The sequence below is a fragment of the Macaca mulatta genome, chromosome 4, assembly GCF_049350105.2.
Source record: "Macaca mulatta isolate MMU2019108-1 chromosome 4, T2T-MMU8v2.0, whole genome shotgun sequence".
In the NCBI taxonomy this organism is placed as follows: Eukaryota; Metazoa; Chordata; class Mammalia; order Primates; family Cercopithecidae; genus Macaca; species Macaca mulatta.
Genome location: NC_133409.1, coordinates 128,150,279 through 128,173,958, shown reverse-complemented (window position 1 = coordinate 128,173,958; position 23,680 = coordinate 128,150,279). Strand labels below are relative to the sequence as shown.

General features: G+C 36.2%; 1 protein-coding gene across 38 annotated transcripts in view; it reads left to right on the top strand.

Moving 5' to 3' along the window:
* The window catches only part of MLIP (muscular LMNA interacting protein), a 258,328-nt gene that overhangs the window by 96,370 nt on the left and 138,278 nt on the right, over window positions 1–23,680 (top strand). For 29 of the 38 annotated variants that reach the window (XM_078001295.1, XM_028847473.2, XM_078001314.1 and 26 more), the window contains 2 exons: window positions 13,304–13,459; window positions 16,037–16,429. In XM_078001295.1, coding sequence (XP_077857421.1) covers window positions 13,304–13,459; window positions 16,037–16,429 — 549 coding nt within the window. Of the gene's footprint in view, window positions 1–1,871; window positions 2,016–3,901; window positions 4,059–13,303; window positions 13,460–16,036; window positions 16,430–23,680 lie in introns of those variants that run through there. The other 9 variants (XM_078001310.1, XM_078001291.1, XM_078001299.1 and 6 more) reach the window with 3 other exon arrangements.

Below are 23,680 nucleotides of genomic sequence, written 5' to 3'. Positions count from 1 at the left end.
TTCTGAGCCTGTGAATCAATCAGGTTAGTCCTGATTAAGATCTCGGGAATCACCCATTACCTGAGAGACACGAATACAAACACCTGATGATTCCCATCTTTAGAGGAAAAATACCACCAAGGGTTGAGCAGAAGTGTCCCAGTGTTTGCCAGAATTAGGACCTAGGAGTGCAGAAGCTAAGAGTGAAATCTCCCTGAAAACAACCTGACATGCATTGCCTGTGCAGACTGTGTTCAGCACATGACTTGTCACCCTCCTCTGACTTCATTCGCTGCTCCCGTCACGAGTGAAGATGTCTCCTTAATGAGACTATAAGCCATGCTGAGAACAGGTTCTAAGCCTTTATTATTTTATGTCTTCAGAGCTTAGAATCGTGACTGGCTCTCAATAGATGTTTATTAAGATAAATAAATGACACTTGTAGTACCTTCTGTTATCAAGCCCAAGGCATAAAAACAGACAAATGGATGTCTGAATAGCCTTGGCAGCTGGATCTGTTTAATCACTTACATGTTTCTTGGCAAACTTTTGTGGACTAATCTATTTTTTTTCCTCAAATTTGTTTCGCATGTCAGGAAGAGAGATTATTTGTTCTGTATTATTTATTTTAAAAGCAATATCTTAAGAGTCTTTTGACTGAAAGGTATTGCAGTAGTATCTGTTTAGTAATAAGGGCGACGGATGCCTGCTTCAGCCATCAATAATGCCAGATTTTAAAGAGAATTTTGGATTTTATTCATCTATTGCAAACTTTGACAAACTTTATTTTCTTGTGAAAAAAAAAAAGATGATTCTACAGAGCAGTTTGTGTTTCTTAGTGGGAGAGAGATCATTAAAAGTTTGTGATTATAAAATACTTAAGGGTGTTGGGCAGACCATAGATGACTCTCTTTGTCTATAGAAAAGTTGTTGTAATTAGCGGATAGACTCTCTTCTCTTCTCCACCCGGGTAATTTATATGCTCTTTTGTCATCCAAGACTAGGACCCGTTTTTTGACCAGGTGCCATCACTTTCTATTTAAATACAGAATGGTTTCTATAGAAATTATCCAAAATATATGCACTCTTTGAAGCTATATGTGGTTACTATCCAGATGGCTGAAGCATGCGGTTATAATGCATGACCATTTATGTGTTTTTAAGTAAAAATTATGACTTCTATTATTATAAGAAATAGTCTGTAACAGCAATTATTAGTTAATAAAACAAGGGAAAGAAAATGGTTAGAGGAAAGTTACCAATAAGACACAGAGGAAAATGTCAAAACAATACATTGATTTAATTGGTTTTCATGTTGTAAAATGATTCAAGAAAGAATCTGAACAGGGAAGAGTAGGGGCTGAAGTATTTTCTCTTCTAAATTTCATTATGCCAACTTGCATAAGTATTGCTTTATGATTTGGGGAGGGAATGAGAGAAAGAAAAGATCAGAGAGGAAAGGACAGAATGAGACATAGGAGAAGAGTTTCATAGCAGTTTGAATCCACTTGTAATAAACTGATTGACCACTGACAAAAATCTGGACTGTCACTTCTTCTTGGGGAACCACTCTAGAACTTTGGGATAAGAATGGTCTCTAAGATTTATTGATACTACCCTTTGGTGTTTTGATTTATATATATATAATTTTATGTCTTCCTATATATATATCTTTATATATATAAATCAAAACACCAAAGGGTAGTATCAATAAATACATATATATTTACATACATATATATTCATATATGTATATATGTGGATATTTCCATTTCTGTTCTTCACTGAATAAAGGTAAAACATCTTAACTCAAGATCTTTGATGACCTAGATTTAACCTACCTTATTTGTCTTACTTGTCTTTATTCTCATTTATGTTATTTATCACACTAGAAAACAATACCCACAGGAGTAACATGTATTAAGAATCTGCCTGGCACAGAGCTAAGAATCTGTGGAAATCTTACATGCTGAATTTAACTGTAATCCTCACAAGAACTCTATGAAATGAGAGCTATTCTCATCCACATTTCACAGGTGAGAGGACTGAGTTTTAAGAAGTTCAGTAACTTGTCTGAGGGCCCACAGCCAGTGGATGATCTGACTCCAGGGTCCTATGCTTTATGACTTTCTGCTCTTGCTGTCCTGATAGGTGCCTTCAATCCAGCCCTGTCTCTCTGCTTGAAATAAGCTATTCCATCCCACCTTCATAGGCTCCCCTTCCTCATCCTTCTAAGTGCAGCCCAAATGCCACCATCTTGAATTACTGCACTCCAGGTGGCTGTAATATCGCTCTCTGAAATTCCTCTGTCTTTGCTACTCAAAGTGTAACACACCAGCTGCAGATCTGGGGTGTGGCTCCCGGGGCATCTCCTGGGAGCTTCTTGGAAATGTAGAATCTGAGGCCATATCTCAGATCTCTACACTTAGAAAGTGCATTTTAACAAACTCCCCACGGGATTTCTGTGGGGGGTAGTTTAAGAAGAACTGCAGTATAAAGCTTTTTCTTGTTTTCTTTTTTCACTTTCTATCTCTGTTATTTGTTTACCTGTTTTATATTCTCAAACCATAAGCTTTTTGAGGGCAGGAGGGGATTACATTCTCTTTTGAGTATCCATAAATATGTGTAAAATAGAAGAAGGCACATAGTTTTTTTACAACACGGCACTTATATTCAGAAATTTAGACTATATTCTAAGTCTATGTTGTTTGGAATAGTTTCTCCCACTGTGCTAATAGAATCATTTGTAGCAATTATTTTACTCATTATGTTTCCATAATCTTAGGCTTTTGATAACATTGAAGATGTGAAGAGGCGTAGTCTAGGTTTCTAAAATAATAATTCCTTCCCATAGCCTTTGATCTATATCTAGTCCTTTGAATACAACATTTTTCACTGCCAAAGCACAAATGTAGATATCACAGATTTGGAGAAAAATCAATACTTAGAAAATAGAAATACTGAAAGCTAAAGACTCCAATCAATTTCGCATATGAAGTTTTAAGGTTTGTCTGCAGTCAGGATTCTCACTGTCTTCCAGGAAGCTTGGAATGAAATTTTGTTTTGACAAGGATTTGATTCCAAGCTTTATTTTAGGGGTGATTTTGTTAATAGCATAACTTCAGTCACTACAGATGCTCCTGTATTGTTGCTTACAATTTATATACTAAGGATAAAGTTACTGATATTTTGAAATAACTGTGTGTTTTCTAGTTCTTTATTTGAACACAGTGTTTGCATGTATTTATACCTCTAAACGTTCTCTATGAGTGTGACCAACTGATTATTGAGATTGGCAGATGCTAGGGCCCTTCAATCAGCTTCTCATTGCTACACAATCTGGCTTTTCTCTTCCTTTCACAGAATATGTAATTGGAATACATGCATGAAAGGAAAAGAGGGCAAACACATATCAGTGGCTTTTTTTCTTTTTTCTTTTTTTCACTTCTACGGATTCCATTTCAGCAGTTAGTATGACCTCTCGTGATGTTCCAAATCTAAAAATGGTCAAAACAGAAATCTACTCTTTGGAGCTGGCACAATTCCTCAATTTAGGAATGATTCTGCTTTACCTCTTTTTAGAATTTCTTCTTTCTGCGTGAGTGTGTGTGTGTTGTGTTAGTATGAGGCTCGCTTCCCACCTCAGTCACTGGTTTGCTCGCTTCCTTATGTGATGAATCAATGCTTTCAGAACAGGGGCTTCTGAGTGACTGCAGGAACAATTACTTCCAAATGAACTCGTGCATCTTATCAGGGAGCATTCAGACCACACCCCAGGTAAAAGGAAGTCTTTGCTTAATGCTTTCAGTAACTTTTAAAAGCAGTGTACGGTGCTGGTGGTATTTGCTGCACGGATGTGAGGGAGAGCTGCCCGGTGTAGATAAATTTGTCTGTATATTGAAATGAAATGCTATCTTCACTTAGAGAAAAGGGCGAGCTGATAAAGAAAAAACTGCTCATTGGGCAAAGAAAATGCTCAGGATTGCCCTTGGCATGGTGATAATGCTAAGACACCCTGTAATGCCTTAACAGGAGGCTAGAGGCCATCTGTGAGTGTGGGTGTCAACATCTGAAGGAAGGTAAGTTTTAGGGAAATATAAGAAAGCAAGGCATTACAGCGCAAAACTGAGCAAAGGAGCTAGCTGTTAGCCTGTGTGGCATGGGGGAAAACAGTTTCTCAAATTATTAGGCTATCCGGTGAGAAGATGACGTTCTTAGAGATTTTGAGCATTTCAAAGCGTATTTAGAAACAGATTTTAATCCTTTTATCTCATATTTCTATGATTAAAATAGTTTCCCAAGGATAGAAACAAAGATATTTAAATAACATTGACAACTGAAAGTGTTAATTGGCAATTAACAAGTGCAATGCTGTTAACATGCATCTGTTGCTGCTTTGTGTGGAAAATGATTTTTCATCACCATAGCAATTCATTCTTAGGCTACATTGGAACTTAGCCACAGTATGCAGTAAACAGCAAATATTATTTTGTTCTCTCCTAAACAAGGGATTAAATAGTCTACTGGCTAACGTGTGGCTCTTTATCTGAATGTTGCGTTGCATAGTTAGTGTAATTTCAAATTCTTTTCCAAATGAAATTCCTTGCAAATGAGTATTAGATCCTTGCTAAGTTAAGGATGCTAGGTAAAGGCAGTGAAAAGAGCTAACATTGTACTGTTAGCTTAAAAGTGAATACCAAATGATTGCCCTTTTGGTGATTATTCTTCTGAAGATATGTATGTAGACAGGAATTTATTTCTCATCTTGTTATTCTCCAACAGTAACCCAGGAAGATGAATAAGTCTTTAGTCTGAATAGATTTCCAGTTTCTGTGTTTTCTGGAATAACATCACATATTGGTTCAACTAAAATAAAAAAAAAATTGTTTCCCTCTACTGATGAGGACATTTTTTGTAGGATATGGATTTTTACTTTTTTAGGAAAATGTAACAATAAATTAGAAAGAAATAGGTTTTCTTCTTTTTGGTTGCCTTTATTGTCAGCATGTGGTTATGTTTAGAAAGTTTTTAGACAGTATTTTTGTAAAAGCATACCTTATTCATTGAAGCATCAGTTTTCATTCATACTTCGTTTCTACTTTATTCACTGAAGTTATAGTTGTCAACTTTAAAAAGTCCATAGTGTGTGACATACCAGTTGTGGAGCTGTATTTGTATCTTAGATACTTAAGTAGCATTGAATTATACAAATTGTGCAAGGTGTTTGAAGAAGTAAATTTTCGTCATTATATATGCTTTAGAAGGTAAATCTACTTACTGCTTAGAATGATTATACACATTTTTGTAACCATAGGGTGCTTATAATAAAACCTTTCATATATTATTACTTAAATTTTATTTGGATGGAATCTAAGACCTATAGTCATGACATGGCAAGATAAGGGAAGGCCTAGTTATAGAACCTGGGGACAAGGATGCAATTTCATCTCTTTACTCCTAAAGGATTATCTTTATTTCCTGCTCAAATGAAATTATGGGACGGATTATTTGAACTACTTCAGCAATTTCCTTGCCAAAACCACTCTCCTTTCTATCATGATATTGATGAGATTAGTCATGTGATGAAACGGCCCTAGAAGATAATACATCTAGAAAGTCTGTTGTATTATATACTGCTGATGAGACAAGTGGGCTCCTCAAATCTCACGAGGGATCTAGTGTTCCTTCCTACAAAATAAAGTAGTGATTTATTACTTTTTGATGATAAGGTGCCACTCAGGAATTTTGACATGGCTACAATGAGGAAATAATGACACATATCTTTAAAGGTGAAAAGAATATTGAAAATTAAAAGTTTTTAAAACCTTGTCAACATTCTTGTCTCACAGTTCCTTGATCTTCACAAGCTCAGTGCCCTTCCTTTCATATACTCAGTCTTAATGCCAAAGCCTGGAATTTAGAATCATCTGGAATTATCATACTTCTAATTATTAAGTTAGTAAACTCTCATATTATATTATGACCCCATCCATTCTCTCAAACAGTCATCATTGTATTAACTTTGTTTCCTGAGCACAGAGACCTCTAGTTCCTTCAGCTTGAGGGTTCTTCCCCATTACCCATACAAACTGAACTGCATGGTCAATCATTTGCTCTGCTCTCACCAGTACCCTTGATATCCTTATACTTGCCACATCCTGCCAAAACCAGCTCCAAACATAAACTAGCAATGCTATAATGCACTTCCTCTGTTCCTATAGTAGGCAGTTCAGCATTCCTTGAGAGACTATCAAACAGTCAAGCAAATTGCCTCACTGTTCCTGGTTTTATATTTGGACTGAGTCTTCAGTATAGACTGTCAGTAATTTTGTTTCTGGTCAACCCTCTTTGCCACTACTGTCAGTGATGTTTCAGCCTTTTAAAATCTTCCTTAAAACTCCCAGGCCACCTTGGCTAGTTCTTCCTCAGCTAGTGAATCACTCGATGTTGGCATCTGTAGGGTTCAGCCTTAAGCCTCTTATTTTTCTATTTGTGTTTACACCTTTATTGATCTCATCTAGTCTCCTGCTTTTAAATATCATCTATGCGTTAACAACCCTAGCAATTTTATCCCCAGCACAGAATTTCCTCTAAACTTGACTCACATACTCACATTTCCACTTGGGTGTATATTGGGCACACAAAATTTGACCTTTATTCTCAAACCAGCTTCAACCATTGTCTTCCCCGTTTCAGGGAATAATATCTCATTTCTTGCAGTTATTCAGTTCAAAAGTTTTCCACCCGTCTTGATTTTTGTGTATCTCTCATATTCCACCTCAAATTTTTCAACAAATTTTAAGTTTTTTCTTTAAAATATAGCCAGAATCTTAACACTTCTTACCACTATTACTGAAGCAAACTGCATTCAATTCACCAGTTTTTCTCCTATGGGTTATTGCAATAGACTTATAGGAAGTCTTCATAGCACTTACGAAGATTGTACTACATATATTGTGTATTTATTTGTCTACTGTCTGTTTCCCTCCACTAGAATATAAACTCCATGAGGGTAGGGATTTTTGTTCACTATTATGGTACCAACCCCTGGAATAGTGCCTAGCATTTAGTAGGCATTTAATAAGATCTCATTCAATAAATGAAAATAAGTAGAAGACAAAGTGTTAAAGTGAGGGTTGGTTTTACTAGGAGCATAGTAGTAGGACTGAAGGCCAAAAAAAGGGCAGAGATGTAGATGAGTGAATACATGTGGTGTTGGAGGTCTTGAAAATACTTTTCTGATTGCTTCCATTATCTTAATGAAATAGGAAACAAAGTCATCAGCTCCAAGCGAGAATGCTGGAGAGATGTTAGAAGTTTGAAGAAAGGGGGAAAAGTGTGAAAGAGTTTTCTAGGCCAGTGGGAGAGTAAATGGGCTATGAAAGTATAGTATGATTGTTGGGCAGCATTGAAAAGCCTTCTTGAGGCTCAGAGTCATATATATGAAGTGAGACCAGTCAGTGTGGTTGTGTGGTTTTCCCCAGGCATGTTTACCTTCCTGTTGCAGAAATAGAGTAGGTAGGGGGTTAGATTTAGTGAGGGCTATAATGTACTCAAACAGGATGATAATATAAAGGAGGACAAGGGATTTGAGGGGTATCCAAAAGAGTAACTGTGGTCAGCTTGGTTTTTGAAGCTGGTTAAGAAGACAAATGTGGGAAAATAATGTGGGAAGAATCAGTAGATTTAAATCATGGTAGAGTTAGAAAACGTTAGAGTTGGACTAAGGGGATGGTATGGAGAAATAGAAAGTGATGGTCAGAGAATGAAGAAACAAATTATGGAAGGTTTGCAGCTCTTTGGCTAGGCTAGGGATATGAGAGGCAAGGAAGAGTAGAGGTCAAGGAAATACAATATTATAAAAATTATCCATTGGGATATAATACTGGGTATTATACAAAGCATTGGGTTAAGAAGAGTCACATTGAACCAGAAACTGAATCTTTAAGGAAAGAAGCATTTAATATGGGTATGGGAAGATAACTGTGACTAAAAGAGATTGTGAAGGGTATAGACTGATGACGTGAGATTCAAAGCTGGAAGTTTTTAGGCAAGAGAGAAGAATAGTCTGAAAGCAGTGAAGATAAGCAAGGAGGACACCTCTTTTACTTCCAGGCCCAGTGGTGCAGGAGTGTGAGAGAAAACATTTATCATTGAAATAGAGTCATTCAGAGAGAACCATGTTTTAGTTATAACTAGAAAGTGAAGGGAGTATTTTGAATATAAGATACAGATATGTAAGATTGTTTTAAATTGCTCACTGAATTCCAGAAGATATACAGTGAAAAGGTTTCGAGAGTTGGAGCAGGGTGCAAGATGGGAACAAAACTAGGAATGTGCATAGTATACAGGAATTGAGGGATGACACAGAGCCCAGGGTTTCTAATGGGCACTGACACCAACTGGGTTAAAAGGCCTGCTCATAAGCGCATAAGGTCTGAGCGGTTCAAGGCATAGAAAGGTGGCAGGGCTTGAAGGGAGAGGGAGTGAGGGACTTGCCAGAACATGTTATATTTCTTCTGACATAGGAATGGAGGTGGCAAGGCAGTGTTACTCTGATTAGAAGGGACTGATTTTATCATGAAAATTAATTATATCAAAAGTGATTGCTCAATAAAGCAAAGAATTGGTTTTTTTGAAAGATAAATTTGACAAATCTTTAGCTAGACAAATAAATAGAATCAGAGAATAAAAGGGAGACATTATAATTTATACCACAGAAATACAAAGGATCATAAAACACTACTGTAAATAATTACATACCAACAAATTGAATAAGCTGCCAGAAATGGATAAACTCTTGGACACATACCTACCGAGAATGAATTATGAAGAATAGAAAATCTGAACAGAACAATCATGAGTAAGAAAGTTGAATCAGCAATAAAATATCTCCCATCGAAGAAAGGCCCAGACCTGATGGCTTCACTGCTGAATCCTACCAAATATTTAAAGAAGAACTAAGACCAGTTCTCCTCTAACTATTCCAAAAATATTAAGGAGGAGGGAATACTTCCAACTTCATTGTATGAGACTGGCATTACCCTAATGCCAAAACCAGACAATAACGCAACAAGAAAAGAAAATTACAGGCCAATATCCCTGATGAACATGTATGCAAAAATTTCAACAAAGTGCTAGTAAACTGAATTTGAGAGCACATTAAAAAGATTATTTAACAAGATCAAGTGGGTTTTATCTCAGGGAGGCAAGGATGGTTCAACAAAATATGCAAATCCATAAATCTGATACATCACATTACCTGAATTAAAAACATAAAATGTATGATTATTTCAATAGATGCAGAAAACACATTTGACAAAATTTCATATTCATTCATGATAAAAACTCTCAACACATTAGGTATAGACAGAATGTACCTCAACATGATAAAGGACCTATATGACAAATCCGTAACTAACATATTGAATGGGGAAAAGCTGAAAGGTTTTACTGTAAGATTTGGAAAAAGACAAGGATGCCACTCTCACTATTTCTATTCCGCATAGGACTGGAAGTCGTAGCTAGAGCAGTTAGGCAAAAGAGAAAGAGATAAATGTTTGGCATCCAATTTGGAAAGGAAGCAGTTAAATTGACCTTGTTTGCAGATGACAGAATCTTATATATAAAACATTTTAGACTCCACCAAAAACTGTTAGCTCTAATAAGTGAATTCAATAAAGTTTCAGCATACAAGATTAACATGCATAAATCAAGAGTGTATCTAGCAGTCATCTATCTGAAAAAGAAATGAAGAATACAATCCCATTTACAATAGCTACAAAAAAATAAAATCTATAGCAATACATTTAACTAAAGATGGAAAGATCTTCGCACTGAAAACTGTAAACCATTGATGAAAGAAATTGAGAAAGACAGAAGTAAATGGAAAGATACACTGTGTTCATGAATTGGAAGAATAAATGTTGTTAAAATGGCTCTAACACCCAAAGTAATCTACAGATTCAATGCAACTCCTATCAAAATACCAATGACATTCTTCACAGAATTAAAACATCATAAAATTCTTATGAAACTACACAAGAGCCTGAATAACCAAAGCAATTTGAGCAAAAAGAACAAAACTGAAGGGATCACACTGCCTGAATTTACAGTATACTACTACAAAGCTATAGTAACCAAAATAACATGATGCTGGCATAAAAAATCAACACATGGACCAATGGAACTGAGCATTCCAGCTGAGAGTCCAGAAATAAATCCACACACTTACAGCCAGCTGATGTTTGATAAAGGTGCCAAGAACACACAATGGGGAAAAGTCAGTCTCTTCAATAAGTGGTATTGGGAAAAACGGATATCCACATGCAGAAGAATGAAACTGGACCTCTGTCATTAACCATATGCAAAACCTTTTAAAGACTTAAATGTAAGACCAGAAACTATGAAACTGCTAGAAGAAAACATAGCGGGAAAGTTCTATGACATTGGTCTGGTCAATAATTTTTTTGGATATGACTTCAAAAGTATAGGTAAAAGTAGACAAATAGGATTTTAGCAAATTAAAAAGCTTCTGCACAGCAAGGGAAACAATCAACAGAGTGAGGAGACAACCTACAGAATGGGAGAAAGTATTCGTAAATTATACATCTAATAAAGGGTTAGTAACCAAAAAATACAAACAAAACCTCAAACAACTCAATAGCAAGAAAACAATCCAATTAAAAAACGGCAATACATCTGAATAGACCTATCTCAAAAGAAGCCATGCAAATGGCCAACAGGTATATGGCCAATAGGTATGAATGAAAATGATGCTCATAACGAAAAAGATTGTTACTAATCATCGTTGTTACTAATTGTTACTCATCATTGTTACTAATCAACAGGGAAATGCCAATCAAAACAGTAAGATATTACCTCCCTCTTATTAGAATGGCTATTATCAGAAAAACAAAGCGTAAGTGTTGGTGAGAATGTAAGAAAAGGGAACACTTACACACAGTTGGTGAGAGTGTTCATTGGTACATTCATTGTGAAACTGTTATGGAGGTTCCTCAAAATATTAAAAATACAACTACCATATGATCTAGCAATCCCATTACTGGGCACATAGCCAAAGGAAATAAAATAAGTATATGGAAGAGATATCTGCATTCTTAGGTTATTACAGCAGTATCTACAGTAACTAAGATATGGAATTAAACTAGGTTTCTATCAATGGATGAATGGATAGAGAAAATGTAGTACATATACACAATGGAATACTATTCAGCTATAAAAAGAATAGAATTCTGTCATTTTCAACAACACAGATGAACATGGAGGATGTTATGTTAAGTAGAATAAGCCAGTTGTAGTTGTAGAAAGACAAATACTGCATGATCTCACTCATATGTAGAATTTTAAAAAGCTGATTTAATAGAAGTAACGAGTAAAATAGTGGTTGCCAGAGGCTGTGGTCAGTAAGAGGCAGGGGGCTTGAGGAGATGTTGGTCAAAATATATATAATTACAGTTAAATAGAAGAAATAAGTTCACAAGATCTATTGTACAGCGTGGTGACTATAGTTAATGACAATATATTGTATTCTTGAAAAATGCAAAGATAATAGATGTTAAGTGTTCTCACCACAAAAATGATAATTACGTGAGGAACTGTATTAGTTAATGAACTAGATTTAACTATTCCGAAAGTATATATATTTCAAAACATCATGTTGTACATGAGAAATACATACAATTTTCTCTACAACAAAAGTGGTTCTTATCACCTTCCCACTCTTTCCATTTCCACCACTTTACCACGTTTGTGAGCTCTTCTACATATGAGCCTATTTTCTCCAGTCTCAAAGGAGACCATGTTCCTCTTGTTGTTGCTGTAACTTATTTCACCTTCTTTCTTCAGGGTTTTGCTCCCCTTTCCTTCTCTACTCTCACCCATCCCCTAGTATATAGATATGTTCAAGTTTATTATAAGACAAACAAAAGCACCCTGTTGACTCTAATTTGCTCTTTAATTACTCTCAACCTCTCTTTTTACTTCTCATGTAAACTTCTTAAAAGAGAAATCTACAGTACTATCTTCTCTTTCTCCCTTTCCATTTAGTCCTCAACTTACGCTTTTGGCTTTTTATTCTTGAGTCTAGGTTTGTGACTTTTTTTTTGAGACGGAGTCTCGCTCTGTCGCTCAGGCTGGAGTGCAGTGGCGCAATCTCGGCTCACTGCAAGCTCCGCCTGCCGAGTTGACGCCATTCTCCTGCCTCAGCCTCCTGAGTAGCTGGGACTACAGGCGCCCGCCACCACGCCCGGCTAATTTTTTTTGTATTTTTAATAGAAACGGGATTTCACCATGTTAGGCAGGCTGGTTTCAAACTCCTGATCTCAGGTGATCTGCCCGCCTCGGCCTCCCAAAGTGCTGGAATTACAGGCGTGAGCTCCCACGCCCGACGGACTTGTGACTTTTAAAACTAGATTTTATCTATCTACAATTCTAATATGACTATGTCATTTTTCAATCAACAATTTCAATGGAACAAAATCCAAGCTTGATGCACTCTCCGCTGCTGCTGCTGCTTTCCATGCTTCCACTCATCTCCTTTTCTCAGCTTGGAATCTCCCTAGCCTCCTCTTCACCTGAACTTAAATTTCAGGTGCTGCCTATTATGAAGCTTCCTGGGTTGGGTAGACACCCTGCATCACTGTTCCCTTAGTAGTCGGTGCATGTCTTTTTTCTGCTTGTGAGTAGTCTACTGTTTCCTGTTCACCGTTGTTTTCCTACCTCCTGAGTATCTGTCACACAGCAAATGCTTCGTACAGTTATTTTTGAATAAGTTAAGAATAAATGAAGGAGAAGGTATATCTTTAAGAGTAGCATTGGTATTCCGATAGGCCTACTTTCTACTTTAAATTTGTATTTTGGCGTTTTTCTTAATGATAAATGTGGGAATTTTCTTGCGTGCTTATTGATTATGAGTTAATAAATTGAATGTGCTAACCCAGGGTTAAATGGATGAAAGCCAGTTTTGAAACAGAACAGGTGATGAGTTTGTGTTGACCCTACTGAGGCAGAGATGCTCTGTAAGATTGCAGCTGATCAGCTTGCCAACCTGCTGTTTTATGCCATCCCCTACAACAGGATCTTCCCGGGGTGGTATTGTTTTCTCTGGTAAATAGTATCGTAAAAAATGTTCTGATTCATTATGACTATTTTTATAGGTGTTTACTTTGACAGCCACATACATGATCACAGAACAATAGGCAATTCATCAAAATAAATGAGATAAATATCATGTAATATGGAGAATAAAGTCAAGATAAACCTTTCAGAAGGCTGAAAGTCTAATTAACTGCATGTCTCATAGGTCTCTGCTGGTGGTTCTGAAGCCAAACCTCTGATCTTCACATTTGTCCCCACTGTCAGAAGACTACCAACCCATACTCAGTTGACTGACACCTCTAAATTCCTTGTTAAAATTCCAGAAGAATCAAGTGATAAGAGTCCAGAAACTGTAAATAGGGTAGGATTATTTTTATTCTTTTTTTATTTCAAACAATTATATTAAATTTTCGATAATGATGACTTGGAAATTTGTATATACTTCCTGTGCTTAAATTAAGGTGACTGTGACTCTAAGTTTGACTAAAAAATATATAATAATGCAACAGAAGCATAAATGTTATCAAATTGCATGTTCTCTCTAATGCGTTATCTTCAATTTTTTTCAGTTTGACATTCTATTGTTTGCTATTAACATGACAAATTCTGCCTACTGGCACCTTCTTTCAAATGTTTCTTAAGAAAATAAAAACAAAATTTAAAAATGTTTAAATTTATCTCAAAAGAAAATATAAGACAAAACAGTGAGATGTTATTATTTACGGGTAACAAATTGGAAACACTAAAAAATGTAATACCTGATGTTGGGAGAGTTGTGGAAATAGTGGCATGCTTACATTTTCCTGCTGGTTTTGTAAATTTATACAATTTTGGTGGAAATCCTTTATCTACTGTTATAAAACTGTTCATAACCTTTCAATAATCTAACTCTTTGAAAAGTATCCCAAGGAAATATTACAAAAGAAGAAAAATGTTATGTAGGAAAATAATTAGAGAAAAATTTAAAAAGCCTAATATCTAACAATCAGAAAAATTAAGAATACAATAATATATCACTTTGACAAAATTATGCTGATGGCAATTAGATAATTCCATGGAAAATGTTAATGTTACAATATTAGGTGATATAATATTGTGTTCATATCTTGACTGTACCTATCTAAAATGAAACCAGGACTGGAAGTGAAACTAAACAAATTTAAAAAACTTGAGAATAACTTGTGTTAGAATAATAAAATTTTGAGTAAAAATGTTTTTCTCTTTAAAATGTGTTTTAACATTGCTTAGTTATAAATAAAATGAGATGGGGCAACTTTGTGTTATTCTTGATACAATTAGAAAGGGACAAAATAATCAGATTCACCTTGTCTGCAAGGAAATATCTTATCTAGAAAGTAGTAATATTTCCATGATCCTGGCGTTTGCAATGCTGCCATCTTCTTTCAAAGACTAATGGGGCCATGAATACTATATATGGCACTTCTAGATAGTTTCTTTCCTACAGCACTCATTTACATAATATTAATGAGATCCTTTGTAATTAGGCCCTATGAGTGGTGTGAAACTGTAGCTACATAAACCAACCTTGGTTGCAAGTCTCCAGAGCTTCCTAAGATGATAATATTTATCTGCTGATTGCAATGATATATATACAACTGCATCTTTAAAAGATTAAAAATTTTTTCACCCTGTCTTTTAGACAGTTCAACATTAAAATAGTGTAATTCCTCATTCATTTATATTCTTAGCAACTGTTTACTGAACATATGTTGTTCTCTTGGTGATTGGATTCCAACTGAATAAAGACAATTCATTTAGCTTAGTTGTTATTGGGAAGGCAGGCAATGAAAAAAATGAAAAGTGTGTAATAAAATCCCATATAGTGATAAATACAATGAAAAAAAATCAGAGTAAATAGGGAAAGATGGGCAGAGAAATTTTAATCAGAGGCAATTTGTGTTTTATCCTGACTATGTCATCATTATCAGCTGAATAAAGTGGGATGGGTGTATAAAATCAACTTTTTAGTTATATTTAATCAGTGATTCGACTTCTGTCTTCATACATACAACACATGCACACATAGGACACATTAAATTGACCACCAGAGTTGAGATTGTTAGTTTATTTTCATTTAGTGGCTTAACTTTCTATTTTGAAATAACTTTAGCCTTACACAAAAGCTGCAGAGAAAAGAATAATAGTAACCATAGTGTAATTACAAAAATAGGAAAATTGACATTGGGTCTTTTAAACACAATCTTAGTATACATGGCTGTCATAGTTTTAGAAAAGGAAGTTTAGTAGCTTGATAAAGCTATCTTGATCCTGGTCTTGTAAACATATGTATTCACAGAAAATTGGATGGGAAAAGACTGAGAATTAGAAATCCAAAATAAAACAGTGAAAAACGCTTTGTACTAAAAATATCTATGTCTTCTTTTTTGGTGTTCTATTTATGAGTTTTCCCTAATTAACTTAGATTGTTTTGTCTGACTATGCATTTAGTTCCAATTTCATTTTTCCTTTCAGATTTTTAGAGAGATTTTGTATTATTTTAAAACCTTTCAATGGGGATTTCCTTCCTCCCTTGGCTTTTAAAGGATATACAGGTTGCTTCACCATTAACTAAACCCTTTCCCAATCCCCATTTTTTTCACAAATGTCTTCATGGAAAACATTGCTTTCTCCCCCTCTCTCTTTAAAATGTTGTATCATGACTTACTTGAAAACAGTTAGGTTTGCTTGTTGATGTTGATTACTATCCCAAAATTTTTGGGCTTAGACCAGGAAAAACAGGTAGGCTAGTGGGCTAGTAAAAATAAACCACTAACTTCAACCCAATCTCTTTCTTATGTCAACCTAACTTAATATATTTTTGAAAATATAAGGTGTTTAAACTTTTCAGTGTATGTGCCAAAAAAGAAGCATTTATTAAAGTAATGTCAATGCTTTTATATCTCTACATCTATTACAGTCTAAATCCAATGACTACTTGACCTTGAATGCTGGGAGCCAACAAGAGAGAGACAAAGCGACATTGACTTGTCCTTCAGAGGTCAGTGGAACGATTTTACAAGAAAGGGAATTTGAAGCAAACAAACTTCAAGGAATGCAGCAAAGTGACCTCTTCAAAGCTGAATATGTCCTTATTGTGGACTCTGAAGGGGAAGATGAGGCTACAAGCAGAAAAGTTGAACAAGGCCCCCCAGGGGGGATTGGTACCGCAGCTGTCCGGCCCAAGTCTCTAGCAATCTCTTCCAGTCTGGTCTCTGATGTAGTGCGTCCCAAAACACAGGGGACTGATCTCAAGGCCTCATCACATCCTGAAATGCTTCATGGGATCGCCCCTCAGCAAAAGCACGGGCAGGTAGGTTTTGTCTTCCTGCAATCCATAAGGAAAAAAATAAGTGTTTATGCACCCTTTGTCTTGGGCGGTCTGCAAAGGCCATCCTGTTTAAGGCAGACAAAACTTTCAAAGAAAAATATATTTAAAAAATCATTATCTCAGGTAATAAATCATCATAGTATAAACATAGACAATAAATCTATAAGATAAAAAGGATTAAGCAATTATGCTGTGAATTGGCTGAAGAGAAAATGTAAAACATTTAGCTGGAGTAAATTTGGGAGAATACTACCTCTTTCTTTTAAATAATTCTTGGAGAAGGTTGATATGAGGAGTTTCTTTAGTCAAGAGAGTGTGCTTGGTGAGCTGGGTCCATCAAGAAGCATATTTCAGACATAAGAAAGATCTAGTGAAAAGATAACAATTGGACACTAGAGGTAGATTCATTGATTTTAAATTGGTAAAAGACTAATAAAAGGATAAACTAGGAAATAAGAGTAAGAAAAATAATTTTCCCCTGTGTATCCTAAGGAAAACATCTTTTGTGGTCCTGGAAGCCCCCAGGGTGGGGCTGACCTCAGTGAGAGGGGGAAAATATACCACCCCAAAACTTAGTGGCAAGATTGAATGGTTCTTTTAAGGTAGAGAGAGTCTGGTACAATAGGTGAAGACCCACATCTGTGATGGCAGGAAAGAAAGGATGTGGACAAGGAGGCATTTTGAAGATAAAAAATAGAATAATTTGCCATTGACTGGCTATTTGCCATAATGAAAATGTAAGGTGACTTACGAGGTATAGTTAGAATGTTAGGAATGCAGATGCTGGCTTTGAGAGTAGGTAGTGAATGCAGAGCTCTAACTTCTTGACAATGACCATGAATTGGTACCCAGATATCCTGTTTAGGATCTAATAGATCAGGCATTTGCAGTCAACCCAAAGTAGTTTAAAGGACATTTTTACTGGCATGTTGGTCTTTTTGTGTTACTAGGACAGGACCAACGCAAAATGGTAGAATAGGCATTGGAGTTTTGGTGCCACACCATCTGTATTTCTGTAGGCTTCACTGAGTTTCTGATGCTGCATTTTTATTATCTTCAAGCATCTAGTTTCTTATATTGTCTTCTGGTAATAAAAGACACACACTGGAGTACTCACATTTTTACTGGACTAAAACATTTATTTCTTCTTGAAGTTCTTTCTCAGCTAGGTATTGGAACAAAATGTAATCATATAATTAAAGGTATTCTCAATATGCTGTGATAGGTTTAAATATTTCTTGCTTGCCTCAGAAAAGATAATGAAGTAGTTGGAGACGTAGAAATGTGGAAATTTCCATTGTTAGGGGAGGATAGCTTTAGGTGACTTCTTTGAAAAGAAAATGTATTAATAAAAAAATTAACAAAGCAATTGTTGGGTCTTTGATTTGCTGTTTTCTCCAACTGATAGTTTTTTCCTCTGAATTGGCCACTTATTTTTATTTTTGTGTGTCCAAATATATAGAAGTGAATCTAGAGACTGAATATGTCCTTCAAAATTTTTTCCATAAAAGGTTATTTAGGAGCAGGTTATAGTTCATGTTATTAGAGCTCCAAATAAAAAAGCAGAGCTCAACCTCATATTAATTGTGGCTGAAGATTATAATTACCAGTAATGGAATACTATATCCTAAAGTGTTTGACCAATTACCAATTATTTGAACAATTACCATTGTTCTTGTTTCCATTTCCTATAATAATCCGTTTGAGTAAACAGTAGGTCATCATGAAATAAAAATAAGATGACTATTGCCACAAGTGTAAACTAAGGAGAAATGACCAGAGCCCCAAAGAGAGCAGTCTGGAAGTTTAATATAGTGAACTGTAATGTACAAAGTCTAAAAAAAAAATTACACGATTGGGCTGCTTGATGCCAACAATATCAAGTTTTCAATCAGAAATACAGTCAAGTAAGTAAATTTCTAGTCTGCCTGGTGAAAATGAATCCATATATAGAACTGTCTATAAGTTAGATCTATTGTTTAGTCATTGAGAAGCTATTCCTAAGAAATGTCTTCACTTCTTAGTCTGGCCTTTAACCTTTCCACAACCTAGCCTAGGTGTCTTTTTCTATCTACATCTTTTAGCTCTCTTCTTCAGCTCTCCTGAACAATCACCAAAGTACATACTTCATGCCTTCCCATCTCTGAGCCCTTGATTCCTCTGGTCAAACGTTTCCTTCTTTCCCTAGCTCTTCTCCATTTTGACCCAGGCTACTTGATAATTTAAGCTCAGTTCCAGTAGCATCCCTTCTTAAAGATGTTCCCTTTGGAAAGGAGTTAGTTCTTGTTCATCTTTGTGATTTTCTTTATTATGTTGTAGCTTTTAGTGGGGGAAAACTCTCCATTATAATTTCTTTTCATTCTGTTGTAATAATTTACTTCTATCTTTTTTCCTCACTGACTGAAAACTACTTGAAGTCAAGTTCTGGTCTCTTGTTAACTTCTGTATCTCTAGCGCTTAATGCAGTGCCTTACACATAAGGGAGTTCAATAAGGTGAGTGAAAAAACATGAAATATTCAAAAGATCACATATCTTTTCACCTGTGAAGTCCTTGCTCAGATATCAACACCTTCATGAAGCTGTTTTGGTTCTCTCGGTGAAAGCAAACTCTCTCCCCACGTAATTCTGATAGTTTTTTTTTTTTGTGTGTGCCTATTTTATAACTATCATAGGCTGTACTATAGCTATTTAGATACATGTCTTATACCCCCTAACAGCTTGTAGAGATTTTACAGGTAAAGCCCATGTTAAATTCAGTTTTATTCAACATTTTGTCCCCTACAGTGGTTAGCATATTATCTTGGACATAGTCAATATAAATATTGGGTTGAATGATAAACTCCCCAAGTTCTTACTTTGAAGTGGCATGTTTAAGTAAAAGTATCTTTTGTTAAAAAAATCACTCAATAATTTCAAAGCATGTCAAAAGTAAACATGTTATATAAAATAAGCTGTTGAATCAAAATCCTCTTAAATAAAATTCAGATAAAAAGGGACTTTAATGTTCATGTAAAAGTCTAAGAATTTTCTAGAGGTAATATTAGAGTTAAAGGAGAGGTGAATACACATAAAACACAGTGATTCATCTGAAAGATGTATCATAAAGTTTAGAGCTAAGATAGTGAGTGTCGGAATAAACAGAGAGCCTTATGAGGTAGAATTAGCTGAACTTGTTCATTGACAATATATGGGAAAAATTAAGCATGAATGAAGTTTATTACCTAGGAAATTGGATGAATGTTGGCATCATTAGTTGAAGAATGCATAACAGGTCTTGGGAGGGGATGGGAAGAGATTAGACATCTGATATGGAGTCTGAGATGCCTTGGTGGCACTGTATGATGATATCTAGAAAGAAGTTGAAAGTATGAATCCTAGACACAGGAGAGAGAAGGGAGACTGGAGATATTTGCCACATAAGTTAAAGTGATGGGAATTTACTCAGGGAAAGAAGGTAAAAGTAAGAAGACAAGATTCAAGCCAGGAGTCAGGAAAGTATAAAAGCAGCCATGAAAAAAGAGAGCCAATGAGAAACCTAGGTGTCTTTTTCTATCTAAGAGGTGAGCCAAAGAAGTCTGAGAGAGTGGTTTTATGCAGTGGGAGCTAATGGGACTTTCCAAAAAGAGGAGTCTATAATGGAATATAAAACAAGGTAAAATAAAGTAGGGCCCCTGAGTTCATTAAATCTTGAAATTAGGAGGTCATTTGGTGACCTTGGTGGGAACAGTGTGAATGAGATTATGAGGACAGAAATCAGGTTGAGAAATGGATGGGAGGTAAGGAAAGGGAGGTCATGCATTGGAGCGGTGATGTGGGAAAACCAAAATGAGATGGGCGATTTACTGGCTATGTTCCTCTGGGTGAATCACTTGAAATCATAAACCTCAGTTTTCTCATTTGTAAAATGAGTTGATAATATATCAACCTGACTTGTGAAGATTAAATGAGATAATCCATGCAAAGTGCCTAGAATAGTTCCTGGCCAGTGGTAGGCTCTCAATAAATGGGTTACTGTATCTAAGAAGTCTGAGATGGCAGCATGTTTTTTTGGGGCACAAAGTAACGACCATGGAGAAGGAGAGTTTCACACCTTTTTCAAATGTAGCTCAGAAGTAAGAACTGGGGAGAGGAGCATGGAACATAAAAATAAGACTAAAAGAACTGACTGGGGCTAAATAATGGAGGTCCTGACATGAAATTCTGAGGAATTTGGACATTAGCACATATGTTTATTAAATAATTAGATTTCATGGATTCATAGAAAAGGGATTACAGTAAGTTATTTGGATGGGGCATTAGACATAGAAACCCTCCATATACCCCCAGGTCTCAACTTTATAATGAAATACCCTATTCATACCAGTATACTGTATTATAATAGCCTTCATGTGTCTCTCTTACCCCACTAGATTCCTTAACCCCTTGAACTTGACAAAAAATATTTTTCTCAATTCTGCTTCCCATCACCTAATACAATGACTAGAATACTGTGGGTGCTTAAAAAGTGTCTGATGAATGAATGAATAAATGAATAAATGATCCTCCTTTTCACATGATCTTGTGTTTATTAAATAGAGAATAGATATTACATAAACCCTCTTAGTGAGCATTCAAAGCTGAAAGAAAATGATAATAGAGTATGGAAGAGCACCTAGGACTCCTGCCTTAGAGTTAGTGCTGTTCCTCTTACTGAAGCAAATAATCTATAGCTTCTGACCCCAGAGATTTAGAGGTTGAAAACCTTGAAAGAAGCTGGGAGGTTAAACGTTCATGTTGGATTCAGCCAACTGCTGGAGGACTAGCTTGGAATGCCAAAGTACTTGCTGAAACATGGCACGTTTATATTAAGAAGCTGGGAGGTAAAGTGTTCAAGGCCATCAGCTGGATGCCTCTTTGCATGCAGAACAGAGCCACCCGGGGCCTGACCTTGCATGAATAGGTGAGAGGTGACTGAGTAGTAATTCAGATTCTACATGGGCCTTCTTGGTCATATAATTGTTTTGAGCAGTTGGGTAGGATTAAAAATTTAGAGACCCTACATTCTTTTAGGCATTGGACAAATCCCTGACCAAGTGATTTTATTTTTTTAACAACTTTTCTGCAGTGATCTTCCCACTGCTACCTCTCCATTTCTTTTCTTGCTTAGGGTGAGTATATGATTCCCTCCTTTTATCTTGTTACCTTTCATGGTGAATGAAACTAGATGCACTTAGGAGAATTTTTATGAATCAGTGAGAAGCTCCAGGCTCTGCTCTGATGCTGGCAGAATCCCTATAGTCCCTGAATGGTAGCTTGTTATTTCCTCTGGGTGGATTAATTTGTACCATTAACCAGGTACAAAGGAAGAACATATCTGGAAAATCAAGTCGCTTTGACAATTCCAGCAGAAAGATGATGTAGGCTTTTAAGAAGAGAGTCTTCTGACTTGTTGATGTCAAAACTTAAGACTTGTTGATGTCAGAACTTGGCTGGGGAGGTAATGACTGAATCAGAGGTCAGAGGCAGTGTTCTTCCTACACCTGCCCATCCTCACTGCCCAGAGTCTAGAGCAGAATAAAAGGGGGCAATTGCTGAGGGAGGGGATCAGACCCTCTTCAAGGAGAAACTATGTTTCTGCTTCTGCATCCTTCTGTTCCTTGATCTACTAGACATTTTAGTTATCTTTTATTCCTGTATGAAGGTAGTAGGCTAGGCACTAGACACTAGAGGTACATAGACATATGATCTGCCTTTAAGGAATTTAAAAAGTGTATGTGCCTGGAAATAATGACAACAAAAGGTTGCATGCTCAGAAAACAGTGGGAAGCCTACGGGGAGGATGCCTAAGTCAGCCTGGACCATCAGAAAGGGTTCACAGAGGCAGTGTTGCTGAAACTTGAAGGATGAATACATTTTTGGCATTCCAGAAAGGTAATAGAGAACGAAGTACCAGCACATAAGAACAGGGTGGAAGATGAGAAGGAATATGAAAAGGACTCAACAGGAAATACGCTAGGAAAGAGTAATGAAAAAGAGGCCGTAAATAAAAGTTCTGAAAAGGAGGGAGAGATTAGAAGAGTCACACTTTGAAAAGAAATCAGGAAAGGTAAGCGATTCAAGTGCCTGTTGGGTTTAGGAAAAATAAACCATTGTAGATGGTAGTGATAACAGTTTTCCATGTAAGGGTGGAGGAGGAATCTGTTAAGAAGTTAGTGGGAAGTGTATTAGTTTTCTGTTGTATAACAGCTTACCACAAATGTAGTGACTTCACAAATTTGCCTATTTCTCCTGGTTTCTGTAGCTCGGATGTCTGGATATGGCTGAGCCATGTTCTTTGCTCAGGGTCTCTCACCAGGTTGAAATCAAGGTGTCAGTCAGGTTGGCAGAATTTATTTCCTTGAGGCTGTGGAATTCATGGCAGCTTGCCTCTTAAAGCCAGCAACAGAGAAAAAGTATCTCTGCTGCTTTGAGTCTCTAATTCCAAAGACCTTTTTTTATTTTTATTTTTATTTTTAAAGAGCTCACTTGATTGGGTCACACCCATGCAGGATAAACCTCCCTTTTAATTAACAAGTCACCTGATTAGGGACCTTTGTTACATTTGAAAAATTCCTTCACCTCTGTCACATTCTATCAGTTAGAAGCAAGTAACCATTTCCACCCACACTTAAAAGGAAGGAATTCTACAAGGCTGGGACTCTGGGTAGTCATTTTGGGTGTGTTGACTACAAGAAATAAGAAACTCAAGGCAGTGATTATATTGTACAGACTTGACTGAGAAGAAAACAACATAGGCCTGTAATTATGGGAAATATAAGATCTAGAAAGAGCTTCGGATATGTATGTATATATTTGTTTTTGTCAGTTAGCTTTCATTGCTTAACAAACCATGCCAACATTTAGCGTTTTAAAACACAATATTTTATTTAGATCAAAAATTTCTTGGTCAATCATTTGGGCTGTTTTCAGCTAGGTGGTTCTGCAGATATGGGCTAGATTCAGTTAATCTTTGCTGTGACCTACCCATGTCTGTGATTGGCTGTGGGGTTAGCTGGTGGCTGGTTAGCTGTCTGGTGGCTGAGTAGTTGTCTGCTGAGATGTGGTCTTATATCTTCCAGTAAACTAGCCTGAGCTCATTCATATTATGGCAATGTTCTGCACTCAACAAGCCAGTAAGGCTCAATGCACAGGTGTTTTTCAAGCTACTGCTTCTTGTATTACATTTGATAATATCGTATGAGCCAAAACAAGTC